The sequence below is a fragment of the Protomyctophum parallelum genome, assembly GCF_964188405.1.
Source record: "Protomyctophum parallelum genome assembly, chromosome: 4".
Lineage (NCBI taxonomy): Eukaryota > Metazoa > Chordata > Actinopteri > Myctophiformes > Myctophidae > Protomyctophum > Protomyctophum parallelum.
Window position 1 is genome coordinate 28,655,516 of NC_139700.1, and position 13,537 is coordinate 28,669,052.

The 13,537-nt window shown below is 44.0% G+C and overlaps 1 protein-coding gene across 1 annotated transcript in view; it reads right to left on the minus strand.

Annotated features, from left to right (window-relative positions):
- Nucleotides 1-457: 457 nt before the first annotated feature.
- osbpl5 (oxysterol binding protein-like 5) overlaps nucleotides 458-13,537 on the minus strand; it is a 122,771-nt gene continuing 109,691 nt past the window's right edge. The window contains exons 13-23 of the mRNA XM_083762571.1: nucleotides 12,925-13,021; nucleotides 11,500-11,598; nucleotides 8,966-9,063; nucleotides 7,010-7,093; nucleotides 6,612-6,751; nucleotides 6,072-6,251; nucleotides 4,492-4,624; nucleotides 4,125-4,239; nucleotides 3,658-3,760; nucleotides 665-818; nucleotides 458-631 (exon numbers count right to left, since the gene is read on the minus strand). Coding sequence (XP_083618697.1) covers nucleotides 677-818; nucleotides 3,658-3,760; nucleotides 4,125-4,239; nucleotides 4,492-4,624; nucleotides 6,072-6,251; nucleotides 6,612-6,751; nucleotides 7,010-7,093; nucleotides 8,966-9,063; nucleotides 11,500-11,598; nucleotides 12,925-13,021 — 1,191 coding nt within the window. The 3' untranslated portion in view covers nucleotides 458-631; nucleotides 665-676. The remainder of the gene's footprint in view (nucleotides 632-664; nucleotides 819-3,657; nucleotides 3,761-4,124; nucleotides 4,240-4,491; nucleotides 4,625-6,071; nucleotides 6,252-6,611; nucleotides 6,752-7,009; nucleotides 7,094-8,965; nucleotides 9,064-11,499; nucleotides 11,599-12,924; nucleotides 13,022-13,537) is intronic.

Consider the following 13,537-nt stretch of genomic DNA (forward strand, 5'->3'; position numbering starts at 1 on the left):
AAATAGCAAAACATCCATGACAAAATGTCCCACAGCACACGAGAATGAACGATATCCAGCTATTAAAATATGACCGCGCTGATTGTACACAATGCACCAGCATGTGGAGATGAAAGTATCAAACTGCACACTGCCTACTGTATGTGTGATTAATTCGATCCGATTAGTGAGCGGGGGGAGGGATCAGCTCTCAGAACAAGTTCGGTTGGCAGTAAAGGAGTAACATGTACTGTACTGTAGGCCACCCCTAAAAAACCTTGCTTCTATCATTACTGTAACATCCTTAACAACCATAGAATTCTACATCTTTTTAACCAGGGCTGCATTAATTTATTTATAAAACCCCCGTTAAAATGTAATTTAATTAAAAAATGATTTCATAAATAAAAGTTAAAAAAGCGACCGACGATAACCTTTCTGAGGAAGCGACCGAGTTTGTTCGCCATTCGCCAAAAAAAGAAAAGAACAACGACCCAACAAGACTAGGACTTTTAGCAGATCAGCTATTTTCGGTTGTGCAAACAAGTATAAATCACGCTTTATAGGGGTTGTTTGTTTGTGTTTGAGTTTTTTGGGTGGGTGGAAGGGGTGCTGGGGTGGGGTGGGGGTCAGCTGATGGGGGTCCTTGGGGTGGGGTTGGGTGGGGTCAGCTGTCGGGGGTCCTTGGGGTGGGGGTTCAGGTGAAGACGTAGTTGATGAGCAGCTGGGAGAGGAGGAGGACGCACAGGATGAGGCAGTGGCGTCCCGTTAGCGACACGCCATCTTCTGCGCTCACGGTGCGGTGGCAGGACAGCTGACGACCCAGAGCCACCAGGTTCCTGGAAGAGAGCACGCACACACACACACACACACACACACACACACACACACACACACACACACACACACACACACACACACACACACACACACACACACACACACACACACACACACACACACACACACACAATTTTTTTTATTCAGAAATTGTAGATCTACAAGCTCACACACCGTTCTGTAACCGTGCTGCGAGCTTGTACATCTGCTTTAAAAAGAAATGTGTGTGTGCATGCGTGCGTGTGTGTGCGCACTCGTGCGTGCGTGTGTGCATGTGCCGTCCCTGCGGAGACGCTGTTACATATACCCATAGAGTAGTGACATGCTTATTGTATCACTAGAATTTCGCGGCCGCTTTGTGGCCGCTCATCCCAGAGTTACGTTGCCGCGCACTATGGGAAGAAGGAAATTGCGGGAGTTGACTCCACATGTAGTAACGGATGGGTTATTAGTTATTATTATGTGTCCTTATTAGTGTAGTGTAGTGTAGTCAACACGTTATGGCTCATACACACTGCCCGGTATTTGCTCCGATTATGCTGTCGGGGAGCATTTTTGGTGCTGGCCGACAAAACCCCTGATCTGACGTTAAGCGGTGGCCAAAAGTTATAGATCACAAAGGCTTTGCAGGTAGAGCACATGACATGGCCCTAAAAATATATATAATTTTAATATAAAAAACTATTTTTGCATCTGCCGCTTGAGATGACCTGAGATGACTTGATTGATTGACATAAAAAAGGGCCTGTCAGCTCAAACACACAATGCAATAGTTGTTGTTGCGTACAATCATCAGTAGCAAAGTCAAATACCAAAAATAAAAACCCTACCATTTCCATTTCCACCCCTCTATTTGTCTTATAGTTTCTCTGGCCTCTGTACTACTGCCACCTACCGTCCATTTATTGTATTACACAGTGGGTGAAAAAAACACACCCCTTAAGACAAACCCGACCAATCAGAGGTGTGGCTTCCAGAGGTACCTTTGACATGACATTTTGTGTGTGTGTGTGTGTGTGTGTTTCGATGTGCAGGGCGTTGGTGAAAATGAGCACCTGTGCTCAGCTACTTCCCTGGGTAAAAAAAAAGAAAGGTACCTTTCAAAACCTATAGAAGTCAGCCTGGTACAGACGAAGGGGACACCACTGTATGTAGCCTCAATTACATTTTGTAACTATTTTCTGCAATGGGATGATAGTTTTATTTGGTGGGTATATGAGCTGGTTGTTTTGAAAGTAGCTCTGAAGTAAAAAAAAAAGTGTGGGCAGCCCTGGTATAGATGAATATATATATATATATATATATATATATATATATATTCATTCCGTGGGTAAAACCCTGTAGGCTACCCACATATTGGTAGCCTATATTAGCCCAATATTGGCGTTATGCATTTCACTTGAATAATGTTGTGTGCGCACGTGCGCGTGTGGAGAAAGACAGTTATTTAATGAAAGTGAAGATTATAACGTCCTGTATTGGTAAATGGTAAATGGTGCATTTATATAGCGCCTTTATCCAAGGCGCTTTACAGAGATTGTGCATTACATTCACCCATTCATACACCGATGGCAGCGGAAACCATGCAAGGCACCAACTAGCACATCGGGAGCAATTAGGGGTTCAGTGTCTTGCTCAAGGACACTTCGACAGTAACTCTGGGGGAGCCCGGGTTCGAACTGGCAACCTTACGGTTACCATCCAGGCACTCTACCCCTGAGCCACCGCCGCCCCTATTGGTAGCCTATATTAGCCCAATATTGCCGTTACGCATTTCACTTGAATAATGTTGTGTGCGCACGTGCGCGTGCGGAGAAAGACAGTTATTTAATGAAACTCAAGATTATAACGTCCTGTCTCGCTGGCGCGGCGCCGCCGTGCGTGTATAGCCTGTGTGTGTGTGTGGGGCGTGGCGAGAGAGAGAGGCGTGGCGAGAGAGAGAGAGAGAGATCGTGGCTTCCAGGCGTGCGTGTGTGTGTGTGCAAGCCAGGCGTGCGTGTGCGTGTGTGTGCAGGCGTGTGTACTCGGCAGTTGGCTGGCAGGCGAAAATAGCCAAAGCGTTCCGTGTAATCGTAATATGCAGGCACAAACAAACTACTGACAAAGTACAATGTTGATGTAACTAAGAGATTCGCTGAGAGAGCGATATTTTAAATACAGAGATTTAGAAGGAATAAGCAAAATCGTGAGGCTACAATTCCTCTCCCCTTCCTCGTTTCTCTTCTCCTGCGGGAGATCAGAATGAGATTCTGAGAGCTAGTGTGGGCCTATTAGAATACAGGGCAGTGTTGCCAGGTTTGCGAATTGTAAGCAAGTCGTAGTGTGTGTTGAATGGCATTTGAATGGCATTTGTGGGCTTGTGAATGAATTTTCTCACATGTAATTTGTGCTCACTTGCATAGACCTGGCGAATTTAGCGTGGTGAAAGGGCAACAGTGTTCCGGGGGTGTGGGTGCTTCGGGTGATAATGTTTGTAGTAAACAAATGCATTGCCGCCGTGAGTGTGGACGGGAGGCATCTTTGGTGGCACTGCAATGATCATTTTTTGGCGGGTGGTGTTGAGTGTTGGCGTTGGCCGCGATAGGAGGAGATAGGTCCCGCACACTGCGAAGGTAAGTGTGTGATGTCACTGCCGTGTGAGTGTGTGTGGGTGTAGAGTGTAAGATGGTGTTGTGGGTGTTGCAATAGCGACGTAGCTGTTGTGGCTTTGGGTTTCTTGCCATGTGTTGGGTACAAGTTCTCTAATATATAATAGATGAAGACAATGAGACATGTTTTGAATGTAACGTTCCTGCACCTATAATATTGGTGACATTTATGGTTCAAATGTGTGCTCACCTCTGAATATCCTGCTGTGTTTTCTGTATGGACGTGATGGAGGCTTCTATCAAGGCGATGTCCTTCCCTTCCTTAACGCAGCGCGTGCACTGGTCTGAGAACTCTGCCAAAACAATAAGACACTTAAACGAGCTTGTAGATCTGCTATTTTTGAAAAATCATGAATATTTGTGCAAATTCTCTTTGCTTCTGGTGTTCTGCAGACAAATTCTGGGGAGTCCTTGACATGAAAAAGTTTGAGAACCACTCGCATATAGAAACATAACACAAAATAGCCAATTTCGACAATCTTGAGCATCGAGCTTGTCGATCGGTAAATAAATAAAATATTACAAAATAAACAATCTGAGAACCCATCTGCAAAATAAAATAGGAAACAAACACCGCCCTCTGCTGTTTGCTTCCATCTCTGAATGGGTTCTTTGAGAGATTACCTGTGATGGGTGAGGTGGTCTCTGAACTCTTACCCTCGTTGTCGGAGGACTCGTGTGCAGGCTCTGGCGTGGTGCTGCTGCTCTCCGTGTTCTGACTGCATGTGGACGGCTGAGTGCTGGTCTTCCTACGCTTCCCGTTCATCTCAGCCTGATATACACACGCCCGCGCACGCACACGCACACGCACACGCACACGCACACGCACACGCACACGCACACACACACACACACACACACACACACACACACACACACACACACACACACACACACACACACACACACACATTACACAACCGCTTCAAGCTGTCTGGAGTAATAAACAACAAGAGGTCTGATGCAACATGCTAGCTATAGCTGTGTGTATTCGACATGTGTGTGTGTGTGTGTGTGTGTTCACCTTCTGTTTGCTGGACCAGGGGTGACCGTAGGAGAGGCCGTTGTGTCGCCGGTGTCGTGACTTCTCCTGGGTGTGAATCACGCCGTCTTTCTCATATTGGACCAGGCAGGTCTCTGGGTCCCAGGGTTGCGTGCTGCACACCACACACAGACAACAGAATCTTATTCAAACGCTAGTTTTGAGCTTCTTGAACACGCCTTCACAATACAGACTTGTCTCTCTCCCTCGTTTCGAGGACACCAGGGAAGACCCCCGGTTACGTGACTGAAAGGAGAGCGACAAAGCGGTGTGCTGCAATAATCGAGTTGAGTTTAGAGTCGACTCGGCCGCAGCGGTAAAACACACTCGCTTGTCTGTTTGTCCCTTGGAATGCCTTGCTGGCTAAGGCAGAGGCACCGTGGAGGAATCAAACCTCTAGTTTCTGTGGTGGTGGGCAGGAACTTTAACCTTTTTCATGTCAAGGACCCCCAGAATTATCTGAATTTGGCCGCGGACCCCCATCTGAAATGATGTTGTTCCAGGGACCCTCCAGAAGCAATGATTTGAGTTAAAAAAATAATACATATAATGGGGTTGCCCAGAATGGGTTAACAGTAGAACATAAAATATAAAAAACGATCAGTTTGCTGTGTTTTTCCTGTGGCAAGATGGCAGCCCGTACAATGTTATGGGAGCGGAAATCTTTGGATTGAACAAATCGATGATGTTAGAGTCTCAATACTGACTACCGCGTGGTTAAAATATGATTGCTTCTAACGACTTTTAAATATACGATGCTCACATTAAGGCTTGTCCGCTTCTCCAGGACAAGTATTACATCTTCCCGGACAAGTGCATTACATTTTTACTTGTCCATTGGACAAGTGACTCTCGGTTTCACTTTTTCTGTGACGCTCATACCAGCCAACAATATTGTCTGGCATTATGGTGCACAGGCAGTGCTATACGTTTAAATGCCGACAAGGTCAGTCTGGTAACTGTGCACGGATAGGACCGGCTGTGTATTTGGAATACATGAAATATATGTAAGATCATAGGCATTCTAATCTAGGGCTATTAACTTGCAAACTTAGAATATTCACCTAATATTCAAAGATGTATTCACCAAGTAAATCAGCCAATCAGTGGCAGCTGACACACAGGACTGTGTATGCCTTGATCCAGCCTCTAGCTGCCGCTGATTGGCCAGGCCGTTTGGTGGCCGGTGCATCGACTCTGCCTGAGAGTTCCCAGATGGGAGCAGGAGGGGGGGAACCCAGTGTACTCTCTGCTGACCCATCTGGCGGAGTCAGGTTAGCTTTCTGTGATTTGCAGTGGAAATAAAATGTTATGTTCTAAATTGTATTTTATTTAACAGACTGGCCGACCGACAGACCAGATCAGTAGTGAATGCCAGAAATATTCTCAAACATTTAAATCTCAAGGACCCACAGTTTGATATGCACCATGTACCCCCATAACTATGGGAGCGTACAAATAGAAACGAATGAACCTGTACGCTTTGTATTTGTGTGTGTGCGTGCGTGCGTGTGTATGTTGCACACATGGGAGTTGTGAGCGTCCACCCATACAGTACATACTCTATGTGCTTGTAGGTCCACTCGGAGGTGACAGGGTGTAGGTGGAAGAGGCGTGAGTTGTAGGGCTTGTCTCCTCTCTCCTTGGCCTCTTTCCTCTGAGCCTCCTCCAGGACAAACTTCTCCTGGGTGGCCTGGTTCTGGTCCCGCTCACCGATGGCTCTGGTCACCTGCTGCCACAGTCTGGGACACACAGGTTCCCCGTGTCAATATAACACGCATTCATTTAGCAGTAACCTGTGGCTGCAAGTGACGCATACAAATAGTGACAAGTGTGTATATATAATATATATATATATATATATATATATATATATATATTCTGAAAATGCTTTAAAAAAAAAGAAGAGAAACCTTCCAAAAATGTTCACCTATAATGACATAGTCAAAGAAGCAATGAAAGCGGTGTTTAACGGTGCCGGAGATAAGCTGTTAACTGTGTGTGCAACGCAGTGCGTGTTTAACTGTGTGTGCAACGTGGTGCGTGTTTAACTGTGTGTGCAACGTGGTGCGTGTTTAACTGTGTGTGCTACACGTGAATACCTCTCAGACTCAAACTGGCCCTGCTGCTCCAGCAGCACCACCTGCCTCTTGAGGCGGCTGTTCCGGACCTCCAGCGTGGGGTTCCACAGGGACTCCTGCTGCTGCCCCGTCCTCTTCTCAGTGATGAACACCTCGCCGTCCTGGAGAGCAACCATCACACAAACACACACATCAACACAAACTCCTCTTGGTATTTCTACGTGGGCCAGTGGCCATGGTGTGTGTGTGCAAAATTATTGATTTCTATTATCAATGAAATAATCACTAAGACAATAATCAACAGTTGCAGCCCCATAGGGCAGTGGTTCCCAAACGTTTTCACGTGAAGGACCCCCACATTGACACTAATTAGCCTGCGGACCCCATTTGAGGGACTGTTTAATTTCCAGTGCGCTCACCCAGTGTCCATCCACAGTAGCCATTAGCTCCTCCCCCATCTGGATCTTCCCAGAGATCTGGTTCACAACGCCTCCAAGGAAGGGCTGTGTGGAGAGAAGACCATCCATTAAGATTATTAACACCTTCACCTCACAAACAAAATGACAAAAAGTGACAGCCTTTCTTTCTGCTGGTTATTTTGAGCGTTGATTTCTCTATAGGCTAGGGGAGGTAATTTAATAATCAGTCATTGATAATAATGCCGTCCCTATCAGCTGTGTCTGATAGCCAGGTGACCAGAGATAACTGCCTACCCATCATCTAAACCAGTGGTTCCCAAACTTTTTCATGTCAAGGACCGCCACATTGACACTAATTAGCCTGTGGACCCCCATTTGAAAAGATATGCCAGGGACCCCCATAAGAGAAGATTTTTACGGCGCTAGCAGTGATTCTTAACCTGTTTAATTTCAAGGTCCCGCAGTTTGACATCCATATTAGTCTACGGACCCCCATTTAATGGCATTTCTATCTCTGGGACCCCAATTTATATAGTAAATTCAATGTTACAGACCCATAACCCTCTAACACCCGCATTAATTTCTACTTGCAAAAAATATATTTCAACCTTACTACTACTTTGTACTACTACTAGGACTAAGACTAAAAAATATGTTAAAAAAAATTAAAAAATAAAGTTTGATGAACATTTTATAATAATTATATAATTATTATATAATAATATAATAAATTAATAATTTACATTTGGGGGATATCTTTCACAATAATGAATAAAACATGTTCTAGACATTCTAATGATCACAAAAAAACATATATTACAATTATTGTAGCTACTTTTATTAGGGTAAAGGTCAAAAGTCTTAGGTTAAAAAATGTTCAAAATCGCACAGAGTCCAGACATTTTTTATTTGTGTGAATTTCAGCCTCTGTGGGGGGTATTTATATGCAAATATCATGACCAATGGCATTGAAATGGCATTGCAATGAACATCACTGATGACGTTTAGGTGAAAAAAGAACAGAAAAAAATAATAATAATTTAGTAATTAATTAAAATAAAATTGTTGCTAAAAAGCAACGCTGGGTCTTAGAGGGTCCATTTGGTATAATTTAGCTGTAACTCCTTCAAGGACCCCTGGGGGTCCCCAGACCCCACTTTGGGAACCACTGATCTAAACTAAGTAAATGTAGGGGGCTAGAGCTGGGTGGAAAAAACAGTCAGACATTTTAAAACCAACAGCACAATCTAAACACTTTTAGATTGGTCCCGACTCCCAGGTGGTATATGAGCATTGGGTGTAGGTTTTACTCGCAGTGGTTACATGTTTAGCACTGAATTTACATTTCCCCAGAAGATTTGTAGGCGGAGATCTCCAATCGCCTGCTGGCTACTCAAGAGTAATGTCTGTGTTTTTATTCCCTCTAGGAGTTCTAATCATTTTTAAGGCCCAGTCAGATTTTACAGAGAGATGAATCAAATACGATAAACAAGCTCTTGCCAACCTCCTCGAGGTCCCTGAGGCCAATAAGTACCGTACCTGGGGGGGCTGGGGCTTTCTCTGTTGCTGCCCCCTGCCTCTTGAAATACTGTACCTGGTCTAAATACTAGCACACAATCTCCTCATTGGATGAGTGATCCAACCAAATATGATATTATACACCTCAGAAACCTTTCCTAAACAGGGTCATGAATCATGATACAGTAGATTGAATGCTACCAATCTCTTTAATGGAAAACTCCCTGTTATTGCATGATGCTGTTGCAAGAATACAATTACTCACTATTTCACTTTTACATAATTTAGTATGTTGCTGCTTGTATAAGGGCTGTTTTTATATATCTTCCTGTCTGTGTTTGTCATCAGACCCTCTCGACCATACCATAGATAAAGGTTTGAAATGAAAAATGAATGAAATGACACACAGTCACACTGTCCTGCATATTATGTCTTTACCTTCAGTTTGAACTCCAGCTCTGCAGCACACTTGGTTTTCTCGCACTCGATTGTGATCTTCCCTCCCAGTTCAAGGCTCATTGTACCGTACAAGATACCTGGACATGGAGGGTGAAGGGTTAACACCATAGAGTTATAAAGGGATAGCTACAGCCCCACCCCCGCTATTCATTTCAGTGGCGTTTTGAAGCACCCGGAAGAATGCTCTACTTCCGCATTTGCCAACCAAATTTTGGTTTTGTTTTCTTTGTGTGGCTTTCGCCTTTATTTTTTTATATATTTTATGGAGGGATAGACAGTAGGCTGACAGGAAATGGGGAGAGAGATGGGGGGGGGGTGACATGCAGTAAAGGCTGTCGGGATCGGAAGTCGAACCCGCGGCACACTGCCAGACTGGATTACCAGCCAAGGTGCCTGGACCACTGAGCCTCGGCCCAGTTCTAATCACTGGAGCCATTTAAAAAAAATGTGTCCACATTTGGAGTTACATCATGGCAAGGTACGTAAGTACTACACAACCTAAACCTCTACAAAAGTGGTCTCACCCTTTAATCATTCACTGCAAATGGAATCACCTGACTGCAGATGCAGAGAGAACAGCGTGCTAAATCTGATCGTAGAGTATAAAGGAAAACTGTAAGCCCAGTTAAATTCCTTCTTCAATGCTGGGCTCTCAGCCATTCTAATGGTGTGTGACCACAGCACTCTGGAACATGATTCCATTTAGCTTGGACATGTGCTCATCAGGGGACAGAAAGACACACATCATTTTGTCACAGCGTATGAACTTGAGACCAGTTTCAGCTAAATAGAGAGCCACTGTGTTGAAGAAAGACATCTTATCCTGTCCCCAAATCAGTGTGCCGATGATTAAATCTCAGCGTGACATTCATGACCATAAATACCATATCGTTGCTGTCAGTGTCCAAAACTATGTTTGCTACACAAAACTAGCTAAAATAATAGCAGAGTTACGCCTCACAAGGCCACGCGTAACTATGCCATTTGTCATTTGCCACTGTAATATGACAAAGTGTGTAATTGCGAACGCAGTGAGCCACTTACTATGACAGCAAGGGCTGAATGTCTGTGTGTGTGTGTGTGTGTGTGTGTGTCACGCTGTTACACCACCCGCCCGCCACCAGAGGGCGCAGCTGTAGCACACACACACACACACACAGGGCGCAGCTGTAGCACACACACACACACACACACACACACACAACCACACACACGAGCTGCGTTCGCTTCCCGCGTTTGCGCGTCTTACTTGTTAATAAGTAGTAGTATAGGTTAACATGAATTCACGGAAAACAAACAAAAGAACATAAAAAGTTGAAATATGGAGATACATGGTTTCTGCCCGACAGCAATGTCATGGCATGCTGGACTGGTCTGGAGAATGTTAGCTAGAATAATGGCAAGCGTAAGATGACACCATTAACAGCTCAACCTTTCAAACTACTGTATGTGTAGTTTGTGTACCTATGTTGTACGTTGGCCATGTCATTATATTATTGGCGTTATGTCTGCGTGCTATTCCTCATACAACATACCGGTAGTAAACTAACTCAGGGGTTCTCAATGTTTTAGGAATGGGCACCCCCGGAAATGCTTTGACCCACGGCCCGCCCCCCTCCCCACCCCAATACAAACTGAATAAAAAAATAAATATAATAATAGAGAAAATATATCATAAATGAATACTGAAACCAGATATAATCATTAGGAAAGTTTATGCATGTACTATGTGTACTATGTAAACTCTTCATTTCCATTTTCCAGCCATTCAGTTTTTTTTATAATTTGGGTACCCCCCAAAATAATTTGGCGACCCCCATGGGGGGGTCACGACTCACGGGTTGAGAACCCCTGAACTAACTAACCTAATTTGCTAGTTTGGGATGGCTCAGACGAAGGTTAAGTAAATATCAATGGGATTGGTATTCAATATACTCAGAGGGACAGTGCCTGTCTCATACAGTATACTTGTCTAACTACTTCTCCAGAGTGAGTGACACCCTCAGGCTCAACACCAGAGGGAACGGTCAATTTAGCACAAACATATGACAATATTCGTTCTACCACTGACTCTGCCACCATTAAGTGGAATGCCCTCACAGCCACAGGCCCTTCACAACTGGTCTGAAAAAGCATCTGTCTGAGTGTATATAGATATTAAATCTCGTTGAAATTTTGAAATGAGGGATCATACACTGCCACCGTTTTCCCTTCTTTTTCCTGTTTCGCCTTTGAAAATATAGCTATTTGTATTGGTTGATGACATTTATAAATGTGTTAATATTCTATGGTCAGTTGATGAATGAATACATAGGACCACAATGGAAAGTCCCCAGGACCTTTTAACTCAAATCTTTTACATAGCTCAGTGCTATTTACATTTCTTACTAATTTAGTATTCAATAAATCAATCAAACTATATAAAGGGCATAAGTGGTTAACTTTCCTTACGTCATAATACATAAATATTGACTATAATAGTGAACATTATAGTAAGTTGATAGTTACGTTACCTTTGCAATGGGCGTAAGGCATAGTGATGATGTATTCCTCATCCCTGTTCAGCAACAGCAGCTTGGCTCTTCCATCCAAGATGGCCGACAGAGAGTTGCCTTCAATCGGATGACAGGGGAAAACACAGGATGTTAAAGGCAGGGTTTCTGTTAGCTGGCATGTACTGGCCAGTGGGCCACTAGAATTCATGTACTGGCCAGTGGGCCACTAGAATTCATGTACTGGCCAGTGGGCCACTAGAATTCACGTACAGTACTAGCCTGTGGGCCACTAGAATTCATGTACTGGCCAGTGGGCCACTAGAATTGATTTACTGGCCAGTGGGCCACTATAATTAATTTACTGGCCAGTGGGCCACTCTAAGAATTTGGGCAGGGGCTCAGAGGTTCATGCATTTCACATTCAGTTTCTCTCCAAAGTTGAATTTTGACACTAGTGTTGGAGCAGCGATAAACTACACAGGTTCGTCCCGATGTTCTGGGCATCTTTGTAAAGTTAGTGTTAGTAAAAAGCAGGTAAAAGAGTAACTTGAGCAAGTGAACATCAGTCACTTTCCCATTGACTGTCGTAGTAGAAATTACTTTCTACACCATGTTGGCTCCACCTACAGGAAATAACTTGGCTGATGCCCAGGGAACCGCTCTGTGGATTCGTCTATAGAGCATCTATAGAGCGTCTGATTGCATTAAAGGAGGTTAAATGACGCTAAACTCACTTTGCCACTCGATCTGCCAATGTGCATACAGTATACCCTGTACAGACAGCTTATATACTGTATAGACGGTCTATTTAAAGATGTTTAAAAAACTGCTAAAATATAGACGGTCTATATATAGACGTTTAAAACAGTGGTTCCCAAAGGGTCCCCCCAGCTAAGTGATAGTTTGGAACCAAATGGACCCTTATTTAAGGGTCTGTAACTCTTTGAGTGTACAAATGTACACTTGTACACTCTTGATTTTACAATATAAATTCTAAATAAGTCCTATTCTCTAGGACCTAGAGAATAGAAATGCCATTAAATGGGGGTCCGTAGACTAATGCATGTCAAACTGGGGGTCCTTGAAATGAAAATGGTTGAGAATCACTGCTAGAGCCGTAAACAGCTTCTCTTATGGGGGGTCCCTGGCATATATTTTCAAATGGGGGTCCATGGGTTAATTAGTGTTTTTCGTAAAACCGAACGTCACTAAAAATCCGAAAAACGCGCTCGGTGTGTGGGGACCTTTATAGCCCGTTTTAGACGGACGACAAATAGCCGACAATTGCTCAGTGGTTAGTCTACAAAATTTGCTGTAGATTTGTTTAAACCTGACAATTCCCCCAAACCTTCAAAAACAACCAGTAAACATGATATTCAGTGGGTAAATAGTCACCCATAGTTTCACATTTATCTGTGTTCAAGGTAGTGCTGAGCAGCGTACCATAGAACTTGGACTTTGCCAGGATGCTGCCACTGATGCAGAAACCATCCTTCTTATTGCAGATGTAGAAGGCAGAGATGGGCGGATGGTGGGAGACCTGGTATGATGAGAGAGAGAGAGAGGTGTTACTGTAAAGGACAGTACATAGTACATACAGTAGGTGATCGTTTTCACCATTTGCGGCCTTTCACTCATAGCAATGTGAATTTTGTCGACTGAATGAATGTTTGCCAACAACCCAGGCGTCATCGCCATGTTGCCTTGTGGTGGACATTTTCGTCCAAATTACATTTTTGCCACGGACGTGCAAAATGACCAAAAACACAAAGAGCTAGCCATGACTGTGCATTACAGGTCTGTAACTCTGAGAGTGTACAAATGGAACCCAAAGGACCCTTACGGATTAATTTGTATGAGTTAAGGGGGTCCCTATAGTGACTCACCAGTGACGCACGCAAGTGCCATTTTCCATAAGAGTGGCCCCTATAGAGTATTTGTGCCAGATTTCATGCTTGATTCTTACGATATACACGTAGGCCATTAATCTGCCCCACTTTAAATGCACTTCACAACGCATCGTGCTGCGACATGTTGTGAGCTTGCAGATCGGCTA